Below are 27,659 nucleotides of genomic sequence, written 5' to 3' on the forward strand. Positions count from 1 at the left end.
TGTGTGTGTGTGTGTGGTGGGGGTCATGCCCTGTCAAGGGCTGCTTCCTGCCTTCAGTCCTATGCTGATAAGTCAGGGTCTGGCTGTTGGATGTACATGTATATTTAGCTGATCATATTTATGGATTCAACTGAAACATTATACAATGCATCAATCCATTCATCTTTGTGACTCATTTATTCAATTACAGATTAACAGAAGGCAATTTGGACATAAAGCAAGACCCCAAACTTGTATGTGACATTAGTTCTCCACTTAAGCTTCATATACACTTAAGCTTTCTCATATTTAGGCAATTTTGAATTGCCAGTCAAAGTACAGCAGAAGTGTTGTGGATTTAAAAAAAATAGATTACACTTTGGAAGATCACTTTTACATTTTAAATATGTGAAAATACCATACACAAGGTAACTGAACCAGTATTTCAAACATTGCCTGCTGAGCTGAGGAGATACAGTACTAAGCATGTCATTGTCATGCTGTACAATTAAAATTTATAGTGGCATATGCCATATGGAAAACAATTTTTCACGTCCCTGTATTAAAAACTTGAGTAGACTTACGTGCAAACTCCACAAAGACAACAGACTGTGACCATAAACTGCCTCTGTATGAATGAGGGAATGTGGGAGGTGAGTGTGTGCTCAGGCATGTGACCTATGATAGAGGCCATCCCCATCCACGCACACTTGTGCCTTGTACCTTTTGTTTCTGGTATGGGCTTGAAAATGAAAATAAATTAGATAAGCAATAGTTTTGAAAAAATGCAATCCACTCTATTTATTGTGTGCTTTGCTAAATAAATCAAAAAGTATTTTTCTAGAAATTAAAACAATATAGGCAGTAGAAACAACTATGACACTGTTAACATGGTGATGGACAGAGTAGTCCTTTGCTTTTGCAAAATAGAGTAAATGGATGCATTTCTTGAGAAGCTGCATATGGTGTCAAATTTGTTGGCATCATATGAAAATTAAAAAGACTACTTTTATTAAATTTGCAAGAATAGTAAGAGAAACCTCTGTACAGTGTAATGCAAAAGCATTTTCAGAGTATAAATGTACAATCACTAAAGTTCAGTTCTTTAAGTGGTACCATACTGCTAATTCGGTTAACATTATGTAATTTAGATTTATAATGTATATCTTAAATATGTAATAACAAAAACATTGCTTTATATACTGTACGTTACACCTGTGAAGCACGTGAGCATCACGTGAGGCGTGTTTCAAAGTTCTAGGTCTGACTAAAATTACAGGGAAGCATTTGGGTGTGACACTGCCTTTAACAAAATCTGCGTCTGCTCTAGAATTCAGGAGAAATTGCAGGACGTCATTTCCTGTCTGGACTTCAGACCAGAAAGGATCTTCTCCTGAAAGCAGGTCATTCATAAGCTGCAAGTAGCCATCAAGATGTCACTAATGATTCAAATTCAAATTTTTTTGCAGTTCGTTTTTGAATTTTCACCACCAGATATTAAACAGGGTAACCTGTATTGCCCCAAATATTTATGTGTTCTCACTTTTCATTAACATACCATGAAAGTACACCACTTTCTGTTAAGGGTGATCAGTGTGAAGAACTCTTGATAGTCATTTACTTTCCATGATAAAATAATGGAACAAATTCTCCACCTCCTTTAAAAAGTTGAATCATCTACCATTTTCCTTTTCTGTGGAATCCCGATTATCCTTCATTTCTCTCCTATTGCTAAAAGCAAAGCCATTTCCTTTTCTTAAGGATATGATATGATGTTTCCACTTTCAAACTTGCATCACATGGCTGTTGGAACAGGGAGGTAAATCTGTAATTCTTTACAAAAATGGACCTGGGAAGCCTGCCAGTGGCCTTAGTCTTGTTAGTCTTACAGAATCCTAATTTAGAACACCCACATTAATCTTTAGGTTACACCAGGTAAGCTCTAATATTGGGTTTGGTCTTTTTGATAACAGTTCCCTATGTCTAGTAAACACTCGAAGGGCAATACACTAGTTCTTCGGCATTTATACAAATGTAAAATGTACCCAATCTACAGTTGTTCTGTTTAGCAGCATATTAACTCTTGTACGTTCATCTCTCATCCATCCTCTTTTTGAGGTCACCTTTTCCATTTCTGTCTCAAGAGGGTGCAGAATATTGTCCCTGGGCATTAAGTACATAATCAGTAATGACAGCAGTGAGGAAACAATGGTAACTATTGTGGCATCCCACTTTTTAATCAATGAACCTATAAAAGAAACCAATTTCATTTTTAATCTCCTTCCTCCTTCAATTGATCTGCAAGTACACTTTACAGAAAGGTATCACTCAGCCTACAAATTCGGAGAACAGGAAATATATTGTCATTTATAAAGATTCAGATAAGTGAGACTGAAAGCAAATAATAGCTGGTAAAAGATTAATCACTTTCAGAAATATAATTCAACAATACATCTTTAAAGCAAATTCATATCAAGAATAAGAAAAGTGAAAAAGGCTTTTCATTGCCAAGGAGAGGCTCTGATCACTTCTATGCTTCAGTGGACTGTTGAGGATGCAATTACAAGCTTTTCAGTCCTACAAAGCATGAAAGAGACAAAAAAAAACTTTCCCTGCCAAACAAGAGACAAGAGTCTTAGGCTAATCATTTTTCAGAATTCCTGTCTTAATTCCTTGAATGTTGTCCCTTGCAATGCAAACCACTGACCCATAGCTTTGCTTACAAACTTCTGTGACCAGCCATGCTGCTCTTGCTTGCTGGCTCAGTAGGGGCTACAAAAAAATCATCTATTAGAATGAAAAGTTGCACAAAAAAAAAGACAGCTTCAACCCCTGTTTCAGCAATTAATTCTGTGCCTGACGCAGCAGGGACCAACTGAATAAAATCACAGTCTTACCAGCACAGATTATGCTAATCGCTCAAGTCGGAGTAGCAAATCAATGCAAATGTCCAGTTTATAAAGCAAAGTGCACCCCCACTCCCAGACAAGAATGACTCCCTCAAAGGGGAATTTTCTTTTCAATACATGGATTTTTCAACAGGCTTTATGCGCCTTTTCTTTCTTTTGTGACCTCTATAAGGCTGGGACTAGCGCTCAAGTTTTAAACAAACAGTCCTTCAGGTGGGGCCTCTTAAGTCTGTCTTTATATTACCGTAATTGTTCCCATCCTAAAAAATATTTGTTGAAAGGGCTGTTTCAGAAATAACCACGCTCATGTTGGAGAAACATATAAAGACTAGAGCACTAAAAGAGAGACTTAAAGAAAATTAATTGTTACTGTTTACATGCTAAAAACATCAGCTACAAGGAAGACCACTGCTTGGTTCCCACACAAACAACCTAAGTGAGCATTTATCCAATCTATAAAGCTCAAAGCCCAACTGTCAATATACCTTCTTAACTACATTGAGCCACTGATACTAGCCCAGCCAACATTTACACAGGCACCCATTACTGTAAACCACACTGAAAGGCTACTTCAGAAGAGAAAGAGTTAGCTTAAAGTAGAATAAGTCAACAAAAAAGACTTCAACATGCACTCTCTTTGAGCCAAGGGTGAACTTTAACTTAAAATTTAATTTTATTCCCATTTTCTGTAAAGAATTACACTAACAAAAGGTTTGGAATATTTCATTCCAAAACTTGTGGCACTGCAAATGCCAAGACAAACCAGCTTGGGCGTTACACACAACCTAACCTCATTGTACTTGTGGTCAGGCAACACAGGGCGCTGCACTAGCTAAACTACTGCTATTAACCCTAGTCCTGGGGGACTCACTGCGGCCTCTGTCTTACTTTCCATTCAGCATCTGAAACAGATAACCTTGTTACTGACAAGATAACATTTACTCTCAAAACATAACAGACCCAATGTCTTTACCATTATGATGGTCACTTTATCTACGTATGACTCATTGAAGTGACCAAGGCATAAAACATAGAGTGAGTTAGTTATGTAACATGTGCTTAAATGCAAACACTTAATATCAATCTTAAAGCACACAACCATGCGAGATCAATCTGAAAATGGCCTCAGGTATCTTTAAACCACCTTACATACTGTATGGCCTTTACTTTTCTCATTATTTTTTACTTACTATTTGCTTTACTCCATACATTATCCAAGGTGACATACAACATATGAGATACAATTGGTTACATGTCTTTTGCTTTCCGATTGAGCACAGGCAGGTGAAGTGACTTGCTCATTGTCACATAGTGTTAGGAGCAGGAGTCCAAATCCTTAACCACAACACCACACTTATTTGCAGTCATTATCATTCAGCTGAGTGGTTGAATGGATACACCGAGATTTAAATGTAAATCAAGCCTTAGCTTTAAATCCGACTGTCATACAGCTGTGTAAACCTAGCTCATCACCGAGTCTGATTATTACATTACCAGTAAGCATGTTCCTAATACAATGCAACTCCTAATAGAATTCAGTTTTTGGGAGGTTTTATGCAAAGATTAAGTAGCCACTTACTCTTTGATATAAGTCAAACGGAGGTTGGTTTGTGCTATAAGTTAAAGTGCTTACCTGGTGGCTGAATCACCACTTGACCAGGCAGGCAGGCTTCTAGAGATATAACAACCATACCACAAAAGGTAATAGTAGTAGTAGTAGCACTGTTACATTTAGAGTACAGTAAACATTTTTACTTGTCCAACCAACATGCAACACATCTCCATTCTCCAACACCACAATACACAAAAATATACTGAAATACGTACATCTAGTAACACTCGGACCTTGAGCCCTCAAGGGAAGGTAGGGCATGCTCCTCTCATGAAACACCACACCCCAAGTCACTACGCCAAGGTTGCCATAATGTCCTTCAGTGCCATCCCATGTCACCGCAGCTCTTTTCCTGACAGACATGCTGCACGCGCGACTGACCTAAAGCTGACTTTCTGTTGTATTTGGAGTATATGACCAGTCGGCCGGCGCTGTGCTCTTTATGTCAGTTGCACATGGCAGTATGCAAACATTTGGGAATCACTTTTTGCCAGCAAGGTAATGCTCTACTGCCAAGGCTAGAAATTAAGAAAAGTCCTAGAATGATTCCAGGAAAAGAGCAGTGAACATAAAACCAGTCAACGGCTGGCATTCCTGTATCATACTTTTGATGCTTTATCCTGATGAATAAAGAGTGGACAGACATATTATTAGACAGTTTTACCTAACAAAGCCAGTGTTTCATATACTGCAAGACATTTGACACACTCATTTATATCATAAACTGAAACTGAAAACAGCATCTTCAGGAAGGTAATTTAGGTAAATAAAATGATCCCAAAAAAGTAAATGATTTTATTATAATAATATATTGATTGTGTTTAATTGTATACAATATGAAATAATAATTTTCAAACATAACTTCTACATTTTCTACTTTAGTTACTTTTCATTTGTGCTACTGTCAGGAACATAAATCCCACCAAAGGGAAGATTCTGCTGTTTACATATTAATATTCAGACACCTAACCAGCACTTTACAGTGGTGACATAAATTGTTGCACTTTCTTTGCTAAAAGCATACATCCCTGCCCTCTTTTACTGGCATGATAATGTACAGGCTGGCAGGCTGGGCCATCCAACTGCCATTTCCCTATGCCCACTAAAAGAGCTGCAAGAGCAGCAAGAGACCCATCTCCATAAAACACTTCTAGAGCTTCAGCTGCCAAGTATAATTAGTTCAAGTGTATTTCAAAATACTGGGTTCAGAACTGACAGCACAGCCACCGAACAGCTACTGTGCTGAAGTAAGGTGGGCATGCTATATTTAAATCTTCCTCTTACAGCTACTGGACTGCTGCACTTCAGACTAGCAGCACGATGAGGCATTAAAAAACACATCTAGGATCTTGGAATTAAACCAGAACGCAAAGCGAGAAAGGACACTGACACAGAGATAAGGAGCACAACTGGAGAACATTCATAATTAAGGAGGCAATAAGAAGAGTGGAGTGTGTGAAGCTGTAGACCTTAAAGTCCTTTTTCTTTTTTAATTTCCCCGCAGTAGACACACCTCACATATAGTATGAATCAACTAACCTGTTATACCCACTGGTGCAGGCAGACGTTTGAAACAACTTTTTGAGATTTAAAAAATAAATTAAGCAGAGTAGCAATGACTAACACCTTTTTATCCTTTGTGTTTGCTCTTTGTCTTATAATAACCACATTAATTAGGGCCCATTCAGCTGCCTTAGCAACCAGAGACACTTCCGTAACACCTCATGTTTCTGCACTTTGTCTTTCTTTTTTTTTTTTTTTGAAGTCTTGATACACAACCCTTTGCAGGCACTTTGAAAATTAAATTATTTATTTATTAAATGGTTTAATTGCAGTGAGTGAGTTCAGAAAGCCTTAAGAAAGGCTTTGCTCTTCACCTCACACTGATGAACCTGCAACCAAACACTACAAAAGCAAAAAAAACACACTTGAACCAAAAACTGAAAATTAAAGGCGTCTGAACCTTCTACCTGATATACCACTTTGAAAAATCTCCTGTGTACATGAGTCATTTAAATCAGTGCAACCTGAGTTTGTGAGTTCACTACAATATATGGAGATGGCACCTTTCTTAGTTTCTGTATTCAAAAACAAAATATCTGTTTGCAACAAAGAATACATCACAATGACAAACCATTCAGACCTATGAATAATATGACTGCCTAGCCTGTAGCAATAATAAGCCCAGTCAAAAAAAAAGGTTATTTCCCCAAACCACAGAGGTCTAATAGCATTCCCCATCCAGTACTATTTTACTTGCTACTGCAGTATGTTTAATGACTCATAACAGAATTGTTTTCATCAAACTGCTATGATTGGCCTTTACCAAAGCGTCTTCAAGAACCCTTACATCTACCAGCTCCTCATCTCTGTAAAAGGCGCTCTCCTCAGAAAAGGCAACCCAGCTGTAAACACTTGAAACGTGTGGCTAAGTGGATTTCTCACACACCTTTGTATACTATCGTATGGTAATGATGTTCCAAAGATTAGACAAGAAAGCCTAGATACAACAACTGCAACAGCTGCATGCTTATGGGCTTGCTCTAGTTTTATGCCTTAAAACCAGACAGTAAATTATGATGGGAGGTTATGTTAAATCAGTAACTAATAAATATGCTGAAATTAAATAAACAAAATGTGTCAGCGGCATTTGGCTCCCAGCAAGGAAAGTTCATTAACGCAATCAAATAAAAACAGAATGCACAGACTGCTTGCCAGCTTACAAGAAAGACAAGTCGTTTAACATGAAAATGTGTGTCATGACGCTAATAAGACTCAGCAACAACGTGCAAAAACATAGGACTCTCAGACTCCATCCAAAAAAAAAACACTCATCAAATATTAAGACTGATGAATAACCAACAACATTCATTGCATCTTTATTCAAATGTTATTATGTTGATCCTAATTGAACCAGGGACATTATCCTAAGCTACAAGTTCACAGGAAGGTTGTAGCCTTAGCAATACCACCGATTATGGCAAGAGATTACAGTAATATCCACTAACACTCTATGCCTTACATTTTTCTACTGTTCCTATATTTTTAAAAAAATAAACATAACATTCAATTCTCAGACATGTTCAGTCCAATTCAAAGTCATGGGGGGTTTGCACCCTTCCAGGCAGCACTAGGAGCAAGGCAGGAAACAGCCCAGGACAGAGCAATACACACACTCAAACAGGGCCAATTTTTAACCACTAATGAATCTAACTTGTACATATGAGCATGTGAGAGGAAAACTGGAGTATCCAGTGAAAAACATATGCTCAATAAAGTTACAGACTGTCCAATAAAAAACTTCCCTGGTGGTCTAGTGGTTAGGATTCAGACACCTCACTGCTCTGGTGCTGGGCTCAATTCTTGGTCAGGGAAAAAGTCATTTTGCAGGCAGTGTGGTGTAGTGGTGAAGGCGTTCAACTGCAGACCTTGAGGTTGTGGGTTCAAATCCTGACTCTGTGCTCCACTTGGAAAAAACAAAGGAATAGTAATCAATTGTGTTTGAGGTGTTGTAAGTCACTTTGCATAAAGGGCATCAGCCAAATAATAATAATGCATGTGATTATAAATAGTACTTAAACTATCTTGCACTATTTTGCTTTACTGAGCTTGCAAAAAAAAAAAAAAAAAACTCCCAAGGATATGGCTAAAATATGACTAGCAAAAAGACAAATAAATCTTCTAGTAACGGCTAGTAAGATGGAATGTTGAGGCGATTGTGCTAAAGGTGATGTACATCACAAGTTGAAATGTTGGCACTTCCAGTTTGTAGTCTGTTCTCTCATCACCCAGTTCTAGCCTGCTTGTTGAGCACTCGTTCAAAAATCCATGCAGAATCACCACACCCATGCAGCCTGACATGCAGCCTGATTTAAACTGTCTTTAATACTCAATATCTCTTACGATGTTTCACTAAGTTAGAAATAAGACTGAGGGTCACTGGGTTCCTGCTGGTTGCAGACACATGAAAGGGCTGCCAAAAGTGACGGCAGGTTGCATGGTGAAACTCACTCTCTATATTTTTATCAGGAAAGGGACAGTACTTTATGTAAAACAATATTTTACATAAAAGGATTGTTAATTAAGGATAAAGGGTCTTTAATTTCTTTATTTCATTACTCGAACATGCCCATGACAGACAACACAATGAAGCCAAATTTTTTCCTTGCAAAAAATTACAAAATATAGCCATAACAGGCTAGAAAACCATTCAGTATGCAGAACTGCTCCTGCTTCTTTTCCACCAATAAACATTGAAAGACAACTAGTAAATTACATGAAATGAAAACAGTATTTACTTCACCATAGAAAACAGATCTCAACACAAACCAAAAGAAACAAACAAAAAAATGATTTACTGTATATGTTCATGATTAAGCCAAGAATTTTAAGTTCCAAAATAGACCCACACAAAAACTGTTTTTGGCTTATCCATGGGCCAGAGCCCAATTTTCTTTTAATTTATTCACTTTAAGTGTACAAAAAGCCCCTGAAATCCCTAAATGGAAAGTAATGGCAACGAGAAGTGCTGGACATGTTATAGAATCATATCTGAAGCATAGTTCTCTCACTGTAACTCATTTCCCAATTACGTGGATAACAGAAGACTTAAAATTCATTATGTGTCCAGCTTTACCTGATAACTGAATTAATCCAACAGTCATCAAAGTGTAGAAAATACCTACTAGGGGCTCAACAATATTTGTAAAGAATGTCTAGTCATAGCACAGTATTCAAAGTAGAGCACAAGCTTTATATAATGCATATTTTTAGAGATCTCAGAGCTAGGTGACACCCTCAAAGCTATCTTGTATGTGCCCTATAACCTGGAAGTACGTCCTGGTCACGTGAACAGGAGAGATGACGTACTTCCAGGTTGAAGAAAAGGATTTCTACCCTGACTCGGAAGTAATAAGGACTTGTGGACTATTGGGCAGGAACACCTCCGGGTCAGGGAGTATAAAAGGACTCTGGGAAAGCCCAGACACTGAGCTGAGCTGGGAGGTAGGGTGGCGAAGTGTCTGGGAGAGGAGGAGTGATTATTATTGTGCTTTATTATTGGTTTATATGAGTAGTGTGGAGTGGAGGGTGCTTTGTGCACGTGATTGCAAAATAAAAGAGTCTTAGACTTTTACCTGGTGTTTGGAGTGGTACCTGAGGGTTCAAGAGGTGGATCAGAACCTCTACTTCTACACCATGCATCACTTGTCTCTTTTACAGCATTGAGATAAATATATTTGATTCAGTATCATTCTATACTTCAGTACAATACAATACAATTTATTTTTGTATAGCCCAAAATCACACAAGAAGTGCCACAATGGGCTTTAACAGGCCCTACCTCTTAACAGCCCCCTAGCCTTGACTCTCTAAGAACACAGGGAAAAATTCCCAAAAAAAAACCCTTGTAGGGAAAAAATGGAAGAAACCTAGGGAAAGGCAGTTCAAAGAGAGACCCCTTTCCAGGTAGGTTGGGCGTGCAGTGGGTATCAAAAAGAAGGGGATGGGGGCAATACAATACACAGAACAGAACACAAGTAATCCTCAATACAGTATAAAAAAAACATAAAACAGTAAAAACATAAATATAAAATATGGTTTCTGTTCTATTTTTTTTAATAACATATAAGTGCATTTTCATGTCCATAAAAGTCTGATGCGGGTAGACTTCATGTTGTAACATTACCCACCATATTAAGTCCTTTGAACCTGCTCACAAGGTCATCTAAGTTAGTACCCAACATTGTATGGCAACTTCTCTAATTTCAAGAAGCACACAGCAACTTCTCTCAATCTGATCCACTGCAGTGGAGCCAGCAGCTCTGGAAAACACTGTAATAGTGCGAAGCCCAAAAGTTAGTCTTGTTACATTAGAAACATACTAAGACCAGATCAGCATGGGATCATCCTCTCATAGCTCACATCCACTGACTTAAACTGTTCATCTCTCGTTTTGCATATCAGGTAAAGGAAAGTCCACAGAAATCACAAAAGTTTAACACTGCAAAAATGCTAGAAACTCAAATCGTAAATGATGCTTACCAAGCTCTTTGGAGATAACATGGAAGACCACAAGGATATTTTACATGAAGGTGAAGCTGCTGAAACAGACACGTGGTTTGATTATTTGTGCTGCAGACTCACTCTAAATATGCCAAAGTGTTATATCTACTTCTTCGCTGGTAAAGGAAAGGAAAACACGTGAACTAGTGAATGTAGTCAAACGAGACAAGAACACTACACAACAGCTGACTGAAATTTCTGTCATGACAGAAGTTCTTCTGATCGTACCACATTTGCTTCTTGCCTTGCACTCAGCATGGCTCTGATAATCACTGCCTCCCTGTGACCCTAATCTGGGCAGTTAACATTTATCCCTCAGCATATGCAGAATTAAATGTATACATATAACTTTTATTCAGTTATTTTAACTTGATTACATGCTACACAAGAATCAACTTCTTCCTCACTAGCTAACATCAAACGGCCAGAGCAATTGCTATGTTACACACCAGCAAGCAACACCTTAAAAAGGCAATAAGTGTGCAAAATAGCTAAGTATTTTTTTACAAGCTTCCATTGTAATGCAGTAACACATATAAGTTTTTTTAAGCAATGCAGGTATCTATATATATAATTCACTAAGTCCATGGCAAGCAAGACGCACACAAGACATGGCAAGCAAGACGCACGCAAGACAGAGCCACGCCCGCCAACTCACAGAGCCACGCCCACCAACAATTCACTAAGCAGCCGACCATGGCACGCACGACAGAGCCCCGCCCGCCAACTCTAACACGTCCATTACCATTACGACTTCTCAACTGTGACTCTGGAACAACTCAGTACGCGAGCTATATTAAGCGTCACCAACGAAGACTCGCTACACCTTAATGAACAAGTACTGAAACTTATACCTACCGACAAAGTAACTTTCACCAGCGTTGCCTCCATCGTCACAGACGGTCCCGCAGATCAAGTTTCATTCCCCAATTAATTTCTTAACAGTCTTACTCCCACTGGCATGCCTCCGCATAAACTCAAAATTAAATTAGGTTCAGTCGTCATGCTTCTCAGAAACCTCATGCCAGTAAGAAGTCTCTGTGATGACACTAGACGGACTGTTACCAGCATTCACCACTATGTACTGGAGTGTAAAACTATCGCAACTCCTACCTCACAAACTGTCCTTATTCCCCGGATATCCCTGACCCCATCAGATTCAAATTTGCCTTTTACTTTTACACGCAGACAATTTCCTGTTAGATTGGCCTTTGCAATGACAATTAATAAGGCACAGGGACACACTTTCAAAACGATATGCCTGTATCTGCCAAAACCAGTTTTCAGTCACGGACAATTGTATGTTGCTCTCTCCAGAGTTCCATCTTTTCATTCACTCACAGTCGTATCCTCAAACCCACCCCATTTGGACAACTGTGTCATTCAGGAAGTGTTCAGTCATCAATAAATAATCATGCAGCGTAGCGGGTTGGCTAGTTTTTACTTATTGCCTAAGGTTATTTGTTACTTGTGTTTTCCAAAATCAATTTTTTTATAAATTTTGACATTCGGCTTATCCACAGGTGACACGTTTTTCTTGGTATATATGTTAAAAATTCAATGGCCAGCTTATCCATGGATGGGCTTATCCGCCAATATTTATGTAAAATAAAAAATTCAGAATAGCTAAGTAATAAACAACAGTAAAGTGACCAAGCAGAAAACACCGACATAAATGTATGTAGAAAGATAAAAAAGTAATTAGTAATAAACAACTTAAGAAAAACAGAAACAAGGACTAAACTTAAGAACTGTGTGATATCTGAAGGGACGGTGTGTATCTGAATACTGTATGTACAAAATTTGAATTACACTACAACAGGCAGATTTAAGGGCAAGCATATTGCTGTTGCAGGTAAACATAAACAAAAAGTTACACAGATCATGAAGCAGAACCACAAACAATTAGGCTGCTTGGTCTATCATGAACAGTGGCACACTGTGTGATCATGAGCAAGTCATTTAACCTGTCAGTGCCAACACTGCAAACATCTGTTCTACATCACTTGCAAAAGCCTAAATTTCTTCATGGATTTGTCAAACCCTGAGCTGAGTGAGTCTAAGCCAGGTCATTTTACACCTCATCCAACAAGCACAAATCACCAAAGAATAAAACAGCTCTCATGTGTCCACTGATTTGGGAAAGATCAGTCCTCAGCTAGAAAGTGCATTCCATGAAATGAAACTCTTAGAGGCCTTTACTGACAAGCCTTCAAGTACCCTCGTATCTAATAATACTAAATGTATTCTCCTTGAAGATGATGGTCCAGCTGTGAACACCTGAGATGCATGGCTAAGTGGATTTCACACACCTTTGGTCATCTATTGGAACAGTGTTTAAAAGATCAGGAATGAAAGCCTACACACAAGAATTCTAAAACCAAAATTCTCACAGTCTCACTCTAGATTATGACTTTAAAAGCTGATTGATACTGTAAGTTAAACCTATATTGATAATCAATTTAAAAGATATTTTTCAACACTCAAAACCACTGTTTCTTTTGTCTAACCTATGGCTCCAACCCACTGCTGTTTTGTATTTTCTGGACAACAAATGATTAGCTGCCCCATTCCGCCTATTGGGCTTATCGGATAATTGGTTATATTTCAACTTACATTGATTCCTTCAGTTTGCCATAAATCACTTCTACTTTTCCTACAATCTCTTCCATCATTACTTGGGCAGAATACATGGGTTGCTCCACATATCTAGCATTTGGCAAACTTCAAACAATGCTCTGTTCAGGTCAAACTGTAACCTGACCAATGCAGAGAAAGGCAACGAAAGGTATAAGAGAGCATACAATGCTGGAGTCTTCTCAAACAGGCATACCTGAAGCATTCAGCTACATCCACAAGAAGCAAGCACCATTCATTTAAAAGGAATTGTAACCCTCAGCCATGCAGACCACACCAGGTTAAAAGTTTCATGTTGACAGGCTGGGTAGTGTAGTGGCAAAGACCTCATGTTGCAAACCACAAAACTATCAGTATCAGTTCAGTTCTTACAACTGACTCACTGTGTGACACTGACCATGGAAAATATCCATCCATCCATTATCCAACCTGCTATATCCTAACTACAGGGTCACGGGGGTCTGCTGGAGCCAATCCCAGCCGACACAGGGTGCAAGGCAGGAAACAAACCCCGGGCAAGGTGCCAGCCCACCGCAGCCATGGAAAATATATGACACTAAAAAATTATTTTAAGTCACTTTGGATTAAAAATAATATTTAAATTTTACATAAACAAAATGAAATTATACCAACTGGATTTGACAACTAAACAAACAAAGGAGGAATGTTTGGCCCAGTAATGAAAAGAGGGTTAAGCAGAAAGGAACAGATACATCAATATAATATGATCGTATCTGGAAAGGGTAGTGGACAACATTTGTATAAAAAAAAAAAGAATTGTTAAAATACAACTAAGTACTCACTTGCTACATAGTTGCTTTCATAGAATCACTATAGAAAGACGGCAAACAAAACTATTCTAAACTAATCATTTAATCTTCATGTGTCAATCCTTCATTCTATGCAAGCATCATGAATGTTCTTTTATAATTAACTTTCAACTTTTTATTTTTAATTTGGTCTCTTTGAAGGTGGGTAGAGCCACGCCTATTGTGTCATCTTACATATCAGTATCCATCTAAAACCTGGATATAAAATGGAGGAGAGGTCTGTCAAAAGCTATGCTTAACCTTAACAGAATGTGTAGGCACGTGCTATCCAAATGTGTAATTAAAGGTGCAATGCTGCATCCTCTACCTGACAGGACTCAGCTTTCAGCTCTGCCCTTGAACACAATGGGCAGGCAAACTTAGTGGCTTTAGCCAAAGTCTGTAAGGTGTTACTAGAGGAGGACAGCCCTACTGCTGAGGTCACTGCAAGTTGGAAAATGACAAATCTGTTTAATTGACTCCTTTACTTCTCTGCATAATGTAATGGATAAAAAGCACCATTATGCTGCTTATTTATTTATTGATATATAAAGGTCAGTGACATGTTTACATAGAAGAAGAATACATGAAAATAGAATCACAATCAACTTAATAATTTTTGAATTCACACTTATTCTCTACTATATAATCAAATTCACATTTTCCAGTATGAGTTTTAATTCCCTTTAGCCAAATTTAAATGTATGTAGTGACTCCTACAGAGATTTTTTTGTTCAGTTTTATCAGTACCTCCACAGCTTTAACCCCTTGGTGCTCCAGTAAACCTACATTCATCTAACCTGGCATTGATGTCCTTCTAAAAAAGTGATTACCAGAATTAAGCGAGCAAGCAGAAGCAGATCCCACCGGTGATAGAGCACAGGATTTAGCTGCAAAGTCTGTGTCCAATATCCCTTGGTGGTTTGAGGATTTGGATGTCAAAGACCTCCCAGGAAATTAGTTCAGTGAAGCTGAAATGGAAAATTGAAAGCTAAACCCCTCAGAGAGTTGATGGAAACTACAGCATCAGGGTCTGGCAAGGACAAGCAATGAAACAAAACCATCACCATGCATTTGCCTGCCCTCTGAAATGCAGTGGAGCTAGAAAATGAGCGTGCAGGGTGAGGACAGACATTTTAGCAACTGCTTGCATTACAGAGAGGGACTTGCCATGAAGATCGATGACAAACTTATTGAATTACCTTTATGCTAATATAAACACAAAATTCAGATTCATATTATTTACCAGGAATTAGCTATCTCTAAGATCCACATTTTGCTGGGGTTTTTGTTATCCTCATCCCTATTGATATAAAAGCTTTGATCTGTGAGGTGTTATTCTTCTGATTTACAAATTTTGTTACGTATTATTCAATAGCAATAGTTATTTTGTTTATTATTTTTTAATATTTCACGCATTCGTCTCTAAATATCTTTAGTTAAAAACATCTTAAATAATGCATAATAAGAAATTAGGTGTTGAGTATTCATTTTTAGCTTAAAAGAAATAAACATATAAATTAGCTGAGACCTAGCATTTCAAACATTTAGCTTCTTTACAAAATAAGAAAGAATGATACATATTAAATATTGTGAGTATTTTTGCAGAGGTAATTCCAGAATGTACAATGCATAAGACAGCAGGTGAGAGAGAAGAAAATTCCCATTTTGACTGGCATATTACTGCCAACCGTGAATTTCCCTGCAGAAGCGTTATCTTCTGTTTCACCTTGTCCTTTTCTGTGTTTTGCTGTCACTTTTCATGTGAAGTTTAAATGTTCTTCCCTTGTCTGTGTAGTACACTGCCTTTCTTTCACATTTAAAAAAACATGTCTTAGCTTATGTGTGATTCAGAAATGAGTGAAAACAGGTGTTTGTGTGTTAGTGTACCCTAAAATGCTGGCAATTATCTTTTAACATTACATAAATCAGTGAAAATATGCTGTAGTACTTTCATTAGCTAAGTGACTATTTTATTATATTCCCTCATCCACAATAATAAGATTTTACACAAACACAGTACACTCACAATCATGCAAACTTGTAGTTGCCATTTTTTTTATCTGATGTAGGTGGAATGCAAAACCCCAAAGATATTTACATCTCTGTGAAAAAGGACATATTTTTAATGTATACTAGGTAGAGAGCCGGATTACTACTAACAACTTGAATTCATAAGGCACATTTCACAGTGAACTTCATTTTGAAGCGCTTTATGTGAACAGTACACTGGTATCCCTGGACAGCTAAAAGAGTCGGGCTTCACCCGGAGACAGTTGCAGATACCAAAGCAGTTACCTTGTCTTTGAAAGTTTAAATTCATACCATACTGCCTTCTTGCCTGAACTTACCAAATTAAATGTTAACAGCATAACTAAATGAAGACAAACCTCGGAGAACATACGTAGTTTCAGCAGAAAATCAAGCAGGATATTTGTTATATGCACAACACACCCTTCAAACCATTTAGCAACACTGGTAGACTGGCTGGATATAAGCAATCACCTAAATCACACCAAGCTTTCGTGTTTCAGGTCTCATAATCAGCATTGCAATGAAAATGATCTCCTCAGACAAGCACAAAATAAAATTAGAGCACAATATATGCAATAATATGCAACGTCGATTGGTGATCCCTGAGAGTCCACCTAATTCCTCACTATAAAACTGCTAAGCAAAAAAAATGTGATCCAGTAAGATGCCCATGGCATTTTTATTGGGATTCCCTACAATGTATTACGAACTCAAAACCGCAAAGGAAAAACATTGTGCATATTGCATAAAAAACACAATTTTCCATCATGTGAAAACCTAGTTCTTACAATATACACTATTTTAAAAACAGCTATGCATTGACCTTCTTTATTTAATGACAGTACAGATCATTTACGTATGCCTCCTAAGTGCAGCCTGCCCAACGTGTAAACCGTTTGGCAAACAAGCCAAACAGAAAATCTTTGTTTCAAACAGGAAAGTTAATTAAAATTGTATACAGTATGCACACAAGTCAAGAATCTGGAACTCCTCTATTTCTGGAACTCCTTACAGTAATTAGTAAAAAAAAACTTAAGGTAATATTTGAAATATAAGACAAATGTTGATATTTTAGCAGTAAGATGCTTCGTTTTCAAAATAAATCATATATGAGGTACTTAAAAATATTTTAAACTGAAACATAATGCATATAATACATTATAGCAATGGACAACTGGAAACATCAACTTTCTTCTAGTAACCAACTACTGTTCCTTGTTGTTCACAACCATGAAGGAAGGCTGTGTACCTGTCAATGTCTGCAAAATGTTAAGTATGTCAGCACTTGCTACTTGTAGCTCAGCAGTAGTCATTACACTGCTGCTGAGCATTAGGCAACTGAAAAGAGTCCCCACAAATGACTGATAGCAAAACATTCTAGTAAGGAATACAAAGAACACTGCAATTGTTTGGCCTTCACCACAGACACATAAGCAAATACAAAATGATTACATTCCCTAACTGTATATATGTATACAATAAAAATACTCCCCACAAATTACTCCACCCCCACCCCCCACCCCCACTTCATTAGCAACTAGCAAAATTCTAAATAAAGCAGGATAATGACCAATACTGCTATCTCAGGACTTTAGAGATCAAGGTTCAAATTCCAGTCAGAACACTACCTCTGTGGGGCTTTCACTTTCTACCTGTTTTTAATTTTTTTTTATTATGTTTTCTCTACGTCTCAAAGGTTTGCCTTTTAAGCTGATTGACAACTGAAAAATTGTAGTGTGAATGCAGTTTTCTCTGTGATGGACTGCTGTCCCATCCTGAGAAACTTCCAGCCATTCTTATTCTAAATGTTCATACGATAAGCTCAGGTTTCCTGCATCCCTTTAATGGAAAAAGCAAATCAGAAAATGGGTGGATGACTGGAAACATGAAAGCAGCGTCTTAAAGCATAACATACTAAAGCTCTGCCACTCAACATGTATTTGTTCCTTCTTTATCTAGCAAGTTAGTGCATTTAATAAGTATAATTAATTTTTCAACTGTTTTGTTTATTTTGTTTATGTGTCTATAAAATAATGTTTACATATATTTTATTTACATACTGTATATACACATAAACCCACCCACATGCACTTTAAATTGCACATACTGTATATACATGAGACTTAGAATATATTTAAAGCAGAATAAACAAAAACAAATACATATACATGCATCCACATACACCCTTAAACACAATAATATATATGCACAAAAATAAACAAATGAATTTAAGATAGATAGATAGATAGATAGATAGATAGATAGATAGATAGATAGATAGATAGATAGATAGATAGATAGATAGATAGATATTAACAATACCTACTTTATGTGCACACACACACACATTCACTGTATTCAAAAAACACAACAAATATTAAACAAAAACATACATGTATTATTTTAATCCCATATTCATACTGTAGATATACATGTTATAATTTCCGTGGAATGCTTTTGCTTCATTAAAGACTTTCGATCTCCGGGTAAAAATAAAAAAGTTGTATCAATCATATAAGTACTCAAATAATAATTCACGAGTGCAGGCATGAACGGATATGTATTTGTAGGTTGCAAGTACCAAGGATAGTATTTATTTATTATAATGTATACGTGTATAAATTCAGCTACAACGTAATTTGTATCATCTTTGTGGGACTGAATATTGAATCGTGGCATACGGTGACAAAGCTCTTTCTGATATAATTTCCAGTAAAGGTGTCAGTATTTATTTTCAGTATCAGCAGTGTACATACACCCACTCCGGTGTGCGCACCGACACTCTTCTCTTATGGTTACTCTTCACAAACGGCTGACCCTTCCTAGAACAACCTTATCCTGCCCTGGCATGGTATTTACTTCTTGCGCAGCACTACGACACAAATCTAAACAGACTGAGGCTTGAAAAGCTCGAGCGGCTCCCAAATAAGTACGGTGGAAGCGGAGCAACCCGACACAATGAACGAGCAGCCAATTGCTGGGTTGGCCTCTGTAAACTTGTCTGGATTTTCTTATTGTCTCCGTTAAACGTCTGATTCAGAGCGCACTGCTCTCGGCTGTTCTCCACCTTTTGTTCAGCACAAATGAGTGTACCCCTTAATGCCGGATCCCCTGCAAATTTCAGTGGAACATTAAGAAACAAAACGGCAGCTGCTTTCCAGGTGCCCCTATATATACTAAGTGTTCCGATAACATCGACCCACTGATAATTAAGAGGGCTTCCTTGTTAACCCAGGCCAGATAAATCGCGGATACGCGGCACGATCTGCGATCTTGGAGCAAGAGAGCTGGCAGGCGAGCGGCGCTCTGCCGCTACATTTCTATACCTGGAGCCGAGGGCGTGCTTTACATCGGTTCAATTAGATTATTTTTTCTTTCCCTCCTACTGATTAATAAACGGTGTAGAAAAATACTCTGTAGTCCTTTATCACGCGCGAAAGACCTTCTTCATCTGAGCGATATTCTTCGGGCTGTAAGTTTAGATGGCAGTGAGGTTCTCATCGTGCTTAACAATGCTGTTGTGTCGCATCAAATTCCTAACTCAAAGAAAGAGACCCTCCTTCAAATATGCAATTCGGTTATTTGCTACTAAACGTTTCAGCAGGGGTGGTCTGTCCACTACGGTGGCCACTTGACAAAACTTCTCCTCAACAGGTCCCCAACGTGCCCCTGGCATGCCAGTCTTACCTCTTCCGACCACAGTCGTTAGCAGCAGGTTCACAGCAACAAAGAGGTGGCGCACCCACCCTAGAGAAAAAACAAACTTTTCCATTCTGAGGACAAAAGTACGAGAAAGCCGGCCGTGTCTAGTTAGTTCCGTAGAGCGACTCTAGAACAAAACAAGATGATCAAGAGGCAACATAATCCGACTCAAGGGAAGAAGAGGCGCACGTGCGAGACTTTTTGGGCGCACTTTTAATTTCCCAATTTGAGATCCAGTTTGGAAGGGAGTCCTCAAATAACCCAGAGGTTCCAGCTGTTGTTGCACACAAGTTTCTCCCCCGCATCAGCGTCTCTCAGTAAAGTTGAACAACGAGTTGTGCGTGCCCGTTTGTGTTACGATCACTCGTAGCTGGCACCTGTTTTGGTCGTTCTGGGAGCCCGCCGGGATAGGACTGCCGCCCCGCGGAGCACAGCATGGTCGCTGTCCGTCTGCCCCATCTCATTCGAGCTGCGGTGCGCTTTCCAAGAGCATCTCTCTTTTATCTCACGGATCTATACGCAAACTTCCACTTGGACTTTACCGAGAGGGGGGAGAAACAGAAACAACGAAAATGGAAGAGAGGAGCGGAGAGGCGTGATTCACTTGACAAGAGAAAGACCAATCGCAAAAGCTGCCGACTCGGGGACGTCTGCGGAGTAAGGGAGGCTTACATTACGGGAGCCAATCCTCGAGATATTTTGGGAGAAGGCAAGTCCCCCTCCTTTTCCCTTTGCCTTGCACGACTGGCCACCTTTTCTACTCCTCATTCCCAGCTCCCTAAAAGCACGAGAAAAACGCAGACAAATCACCCATTTTTGATGCCCTGATTTCACTGATGGAACTGTCACATGGGCGCCGTACCCCCTAAATTTTAAATTACCCCAATTCGAGGGCAAATCACAGCCACTATTTGCCAAAAGGCAGGTTCAGAAGTATACCAGTCGTCATTCAATTTGCCTGTTTAGTAACTGTGATCACAATGTTCACCAAAGTATAACAAATTTCGGCTTTATGCCCACTAACGAGAACGGGATAAGCGGCGTACAAAATAGAGACCACCCTCATCTACCACACCAACGCAAATCGCGCACAGTAGTAGTCTGAAAGTAGTCCGAGTAGCAAAGGGGCTTTGTGCAACTGTTGATTAAAAAATCCACACCTATACTTTTCTACATATCTTAGACTTTAAATCTTAGTATTTAGGCATCACTTGACAATTTTCGGCGTTGTCAAGGGAGCACACTTGTCATTCTTAGTTTGCCGTCTTTGCCTATACAATCGGCACACGGTCGGGCAGGCTTTACAGAATCTCAGCAGAACTGTCAAATGGGGCGATTTAGAAATCGCAGAATTCAACACGCAGAAACAAACTGCTTCGTGCGGCTGGGCAGTATTTAACGCATCTATTAAACATCTCGTTTTCATTAATCTCTCAACACGCACAATACGACAGAGCACTTGTATGCGTGTTAAATTGTCAAGCATTCGATTTTGAATCTCGGTGGAATTTAAACCTTGAAGCGAACCCTCATTCCCACTTAGCAAGCACCTCGACGCGGATGTAAGAGGAGTAACAGCGACATCTTGTGGCTAATGTGATCACTTACTTAAAGTACAGTGTAACTCGTTGGAAACGAATCGGGCAAAACTGTTATTCTGTAAATGTCTGATTTTAACATTTTGCTCTCCTTTAATACAAAGTTTAGAAATTGAAAGGGCATAACGGCATTTTTAAAATATATCAGTGTTTCTGATGGAGCCCTCTTTCCAGTCTATTTTAACACATTATTACTTCTCGTGGACAGTATAAAGAAAATGACAGTGACTGACTGAGTCCAGATTTTAACTCTTCATTAACAGCGTCACTGTCTGTGATATTTGGTTGGAGTTCCCATTGCGGACTGTAGGCTTTCCAGGGATGGCAGATAATTCTAATTTTCCCTGCAGTGTGTCAAAAAAATCTGCAGAATTCATATCAATAACTTTGCCAATGATGTCTTACCTCCCCACCAAAATAGGACCACCATTCACCTTATATACAGTACATCTTACAGGGAATTATCCTCTAAGCTTTTTCTATTTATCATTTCTAAGCAAAATATAGCAATTTCACAATAATTTATTACATAATTAAGATGCTAAAAACAAAAATTTTACTTGCCTCCACATTTGATTGAAATTTCAACAAGAAAGTACATGAAACAGAGCAAAGTCATACATTACATGTCACAACTGGGGAATACTAAGTTTGACTAGTACAGGAATGCAGATTTGATCCACCAGACCTCTGATATTTTTAACCTTCAATAAGGTTTGTTCCTGACATCTATGCAGGTTTTTCATTTTTTTTCCCTCTCTTCCACCATATTAATTGCATTAAATGTGTAACTTGTGTAGTGGTATTATAACAGTTTTCAGTATCCATGCCTGTAGTGATGGAACAGCTCCTGAAGATCATGACAACAATATTCTTCGCAGGTAAGTCCACAGTAGCAATGTCAGCTAGGGGACTGGGGTTTGATACTCGTTTGGAGCCATGCCATGGTAGGTGCAAAGAATAACCACAATGGAATACAACACAACTTGTTTTTGTGTCACGCTCTTCACTGAGTGCAGGTGCACAGCACTGTGAACAAATATCAGTTAAAATAGAAGCAGAGATTACATTAACTACTGAATACAGAATTAGTACACATAAAAATACACATTTCTAAAAACACACAAAGAACAAGATAGAAACTAATTAAACATAAATGGACAATTTTACCAAAAAGCATCTGAAACAGAAATGATGTCTGCAGACAACTGCAAACAAAAGTGGTAGGTGAAGTGTTTGATAGCTCAAAATGCATGATAAAACTTGGTTATTTTTATATAATGTTTAAAACGGATTAAGCACGTATGAGAATGCTGTCATGTTCAAATAATTCTCGGAGCTAAAGGTCTCAGGGTAAGTACTATTTACACTTTGCAAGACTTCATGTTGTCAGACAGACGTTTTAGGGAGGACCAACTTTTGCATTACAGAATGAGTCTACAGAATAGAAGGCAGTCTTTCTAGAATCTCTGTTCTGGGCAAATGTGTGTAATGATTTTCAGAGTAACGTGTGCATAGTCGTCTTCCAAGGTATGGCACTAAATCTTGATATTTTCTGAATCTTGTTTTTTTCAGTGTATTTCTATATTTCTCTGGATTGAAGTACACCGTTGTATCTGTTATGTTCTTATTACTTGTTTGAGGGAGTATTATGCCACTGTAGTTATCAGTTTTTGACAATCAAATGAAAAATAAAATAAAAAAATATATATATTTTATATATATTAAAAAGTAATAAAACATGTTTGGAAAGTAAAGAGCTACTTTCAACTCATTTTAGTAACAAAGTAGTTTGTATCTGACGTCTGACTTTTTGACAATGTTTATGCTGCTTAGCATTTGACACTCTGTGCAGTGCTCAATAAAGAGTGTTGCATAAAAATAAAATGTATTCTCAAAAAGCACAGAATAATCAAATGGCTCAATTTGATCTCCTTTCGCACTTTTCTCTACACCTTTGTTTAATAAAGGGCTCCTCAGAAACATGCATCATTCGTCCATTCATTTGGAAACCCGATACTGCATGTGTCTTTCCAGGTCATAAAAGAGCAGGGTCTAAAGCAGCAAGTCCCCTCCTGCCCACCACTTTAATACTGTCCATTAGCACCCTTTGTTACTAAATGATAAAATGTAATACTGCTTGTATTGTATGGACTTTTGAGTTCTTCTGATTTCTACTTTTCATAATCAAGGCCTTGACAAACAAGCAGGAATAAAATTGATATAGCAGAACATGAACTTATTGACAGATATTACAATAATTACACTCAGCCACTTTTAATAGAAACCATATCAATCGATAAAGTGGAAAGAAAGGAAATCATGCTTCCGTGTTAAGTTTCCAAACTGTACCCCTTGGTACCTTTTATAAATTTGTTAGTTAGTTCAGTTTAAATTTAGTATCATGTCATTGGAACATGTTCTGCAGAGTGCTTTTTAACAAATGGACAATTGTAGCATGGCACAGGTTAAAAGTTAGATCAAATAATAGCCTCCATCAGATAGTGAAGAGAGAAAGAAAAAGACAAAATCTCAGGAGGATCAACTAAAGCCTAGGAAACTGATATCATTTGAAGAGATGCAGCCCAGATAAAAGACCTTTGAGAGTATAGAAATCACATAAAACCCATGCAAAAGGATAAACTGGCTAGAGTCTCTGTAAATGGAGGTTAAGATCTATAGTGGTCATGAACACAATGATTGTGCCCTTCTTAGTTAAAAATAAATTAATACATCAACCATACTACACCTTCTCAATTAGAATCAGATACATTTAAAAAAAGAACATGACTCTCTTCTAAAAAGTCCTTTTTCACCACTTTTCCTTTTGCCTTTCTGTTGATATGCTTGATTGCCATAATTGCTATTAATAATAACTCTTTGATTCCAACGTACACACTGATGTACATCATGAGGCTGAATTTATTATAACCTTTGATAATCAATTTACCATTTTAATTGTAATGCTTTGAATAAAATTTAACTGTCCAAATAGTGTACCACAGAATGTTTTTCAGCTTGCTAAGATAAAAGTAAACCAATTTTAATTATTATGCACTTGTAAGAACCAATAATGGTCCAGCCTGCCAATATCTCTTCCTGTTCACTGTGGCAAAGTCGTAAACCAGAGTTCCAATAATCTAAATGGTTTGATTTGACAATATTACACAAAGGTTCAATAGTCATTTTATTTAAAAAAAACATTTTAAACTTGCTCACAGTAAAATTATACAGAAGAAAGCTGTTTTTGAAAAATACTTTATATACTGTGTATTGTTAAAATGTACATGGCTGATGTATAGTGCTGTCTTCAAAACATCTTTAGTAATCTACTTGTCTCCTCACACTCATTATGTGAGTTCCAATGCCCCACTGTTTTCAGATGTGTCACACAGTGATCCAGTGTAGTACCTAAAATAAACATTTCACCACGGCCTTTGCATGGAAATAAATTCAATTTGGCCAGTATGAATCTAATGCCTGCTTGTAATTTTCAGCACCACATGTCATGTAAGGAATGACTCTTTCTTCTTGAGTGCTTTTGAAATGTTCTTGCTTTTTTTACATGCTTTTGAATTTTTAAAGAACAAGGTCAACATTCATGCCTCCACAAAAGATTATTTATCAGACAAAAGGAATATGCCTACATTCTTACAATGTAATCATTGAAACCTTGTATGCTTTACTCAGGTTTACGCTTATGACTCAGAGCAGAGAATCAAGCAATATATACAAATGTAAATTTACATATATTTTGGACACAGTGTGTGTGAGAGTGAAGCCTGAATGCCTGCTCACGATTAATGATTAAAAGTGACCATAATTATCTTAACTGCCTGGTTAAACGTCATTTTCTCCATGGATCAGATGAATCAGGTGCAAGGCTGGAACCAATCCTGGATGGAGTGCAAGTCTCCCAATATGTATGTGGGGGTTAATTAAGCCTGAATAAAAGTTTATAATTCATTTTTCTTCAGTCTTTCTAGAACTCTCTTTAGCTGTTATTATTGTAAAGCACTTTGAGCTACTTTCTTGTAAAAAAATACAGTATGTGATATAAAAAAATGTTGTTGTTGTTAAGGAGTGTAGTTTCATCAGTTTTAATGAGATTTGTAGAAAGTATGGCATGTACATAAATGGTAAACACTCAGTCACCTAGAATGGCAAGGTCAGGGAAGGTTGAAGTTATGAGGGAAACAATAAAAGGAATCCAGGCTAACACAAACAAGAAGGGTAATATATATTGGCCATAGAAACAAGATCAGTTTGAATGACAAAAATACCTGTAGTTAAACCATTGTTTATCCATTATGACAGACCAATTTATACAGAAAACTACGAATGGCAAGCTATGCCCACTCCCAGGATACAATCCAGTTACAATTAATAACAACTAAAGTGAAAAATTCTTTGAAAACACCTCTTTTATTATTATTATTATTATTTTGTTAGGCAAAATAGAGCAAATCTCTCTTTCCCTTTCCCCTGTGATAGTAGCATTGCCTGTATGAGCCACCTCTTCCTCAAGGTTTGCCAATGACATGCCCTTCACTGTAAAGCGAGATTGTGCTACTTTATTTACTTTGACTTATTCATAGTGTCATTGTGTACAGCCACCGCCATGATAAAAAGTGTCAAGTATGAAGTTGAATTTCCACAGCACCTAGAATTAAACTAGCAACTAATAAGGCTTATGTGTGAAATTCTTTTAACTGCTGGCGTCACTAATGCTTTCATACAAAAAAATCCAATTCAAATGAGCTAATAAAGCAGACCAAAACAAGAATATGTTGTTAACGTTTCAGACTGAACCTTTAATCTTTGTTTACCCGATATGCTTAACATGAAGTAAACACTATATAACACAATCTTGGTAAGTGGGGTAACACTTTATAATAACTTTCATTTATAAATCTTTACAAGGGATGAATATTTCCAAATTCAGAACAATCCATGGCCACTATGAGTTAACAAATTGAGCATTTATACTGTACTATATATGTATCAAATATAGGCATGCTAGTAGCCGACTTTCACACGTAAAGTAATTCCAAGGACACTAAAAGTGTAAAAACCTATAGAGTGTTTGTCAGAACTCACAAGGGACAAATAAACAATAAAAAAAGTCAATCTAAAGTGGAGGAGAAAGTAAAACCTGAGGTTCTTCAGCCAATCTTGAATAAGGGATGACTCAACCAACTGATCATGTAAAAAGTACCACCAAAGCATCCTTTTTTTTTTTTTAAATTCCCATACACCTCTCTTCTTCCAGACAGTTAGCCCCTTCCCCATCGTACCTTCCAAATTTGTCTTTAAACTCCCTGCTACAGTCACTTACAGCTGCATCTTGAAATCACTTTTGGGAACAGGACAGAGTCTATAGAACCTCTGTTCCATCAAACCATGCGTTGCCAATCCATACCTTATGATACAAGCCATTAAAAAAGAGAAAGAGAACCACTACTTCCAATGTATAACCATGTGCTGCTACCTAATAAGATGAAGACTTAAAAATATTGCCGTTTTGTTTTACAAGGACAATGTGTTCTCATTTATCTCAATCTAAGACTGTGCCCTGCACTCAACTGGCAAGGAGATACTCTGCCCATTTCTCAACCCTCTAAGGCTTTACATTTCTTTACATAGAGAGTTAAGCATTCATGGCACCTCCTTGGGTCACCTACCCTCTAGCACCCTGTGAGAACACTGCACATTTTCACACACACCGCATCACTCTTTCTATTACGTAGTGGTGCCCATGCTCTTGCACAGGCCTTTTAATACCATGGCCATGCCCTTCTTTCTTAACAAGTAGGTAGATTAACCTTCCCACTGTACTGTATATGCCAATTTTCCTACCTCCCTTACAACTCTACCACTCACTGTACCTGTCCTGAGATCCTCTTTTCCTAGTATCTGTAGTTTTAATTACTTGTTATGTGAAAAAATTAACTTGGGTGCAGGAGAGGAATTAATGTTGTTCTAAATAACCTAAAAAACAGAGATTGAGACCAGAGCCTCTGAATCAACACACACTTTTTATTCCTTTTAAAAGATGGAGAATGCAGTGGTACCTAACAATGGCACTGGAAAACATGCTAATAACAGGTGTCTTTCTCAATGCAAAAAAATATATTAATAACAATGATAGCAATAATAAATACTACTTGTTATTTCATAATCAATCTATTCTAGCAGTAGATGTGTAAATAGCCTTTAAGGTGATTTGGCCATGTTTATTGTATACTGTAAATGTTTTTTGGGCATTTGTAATATACTCGGGAATGAGCCTGACGATATCATACATGGGCAGTGT

At 37.7% G+C, this 27,659-nt stretch overlaps 2 protein-coding genes across 2 annotated transcripts in view; both read right to left on the minus strand.

The window, feature by feature from the left end:
- si:dkey-215k6.1 (transmembrane protein 132C) overlaps positions 1–20,421 on the minus strand; it is a 410,128-nt gene extending 389,707 nt beyond the window's left edge. The window contains exon 1 of the mRNA XM_028823992.2: positions 19,731–20,421. Coding sequence (XP_028679825.1) covers positions 19,731–19,815 — 85 coding nt within the window. The 5' untranslated portion in view covers positions 19,816–20,421. The remainder of the gene's footprint in view (positions 1–19,730) is intronic.
- ypel1 (yippee-like 1) overlaps positions 1–27,659 on the minus strand; it is a 1,016,165-nt gene that overhangs the window by 577,778 nt on the left and 410,728 nt on the right. The window lies entirely within an intron of this gene.

This window comes from Erpetoichthys calabaricus, chromosome 18 (assembly GCF_900747795.2).
Source record: "Erpetoichthys calabaricus chromosome 18, fErpCal1.3, whole genome shotgun sequence".
Taxonomy (NCBI): Eukaryota; Metazoa; Chordata; class Cladistia; order Polypteriformes; family Polypteridae; genus Erpetoichthys; species Erpetoichthys calabaricus.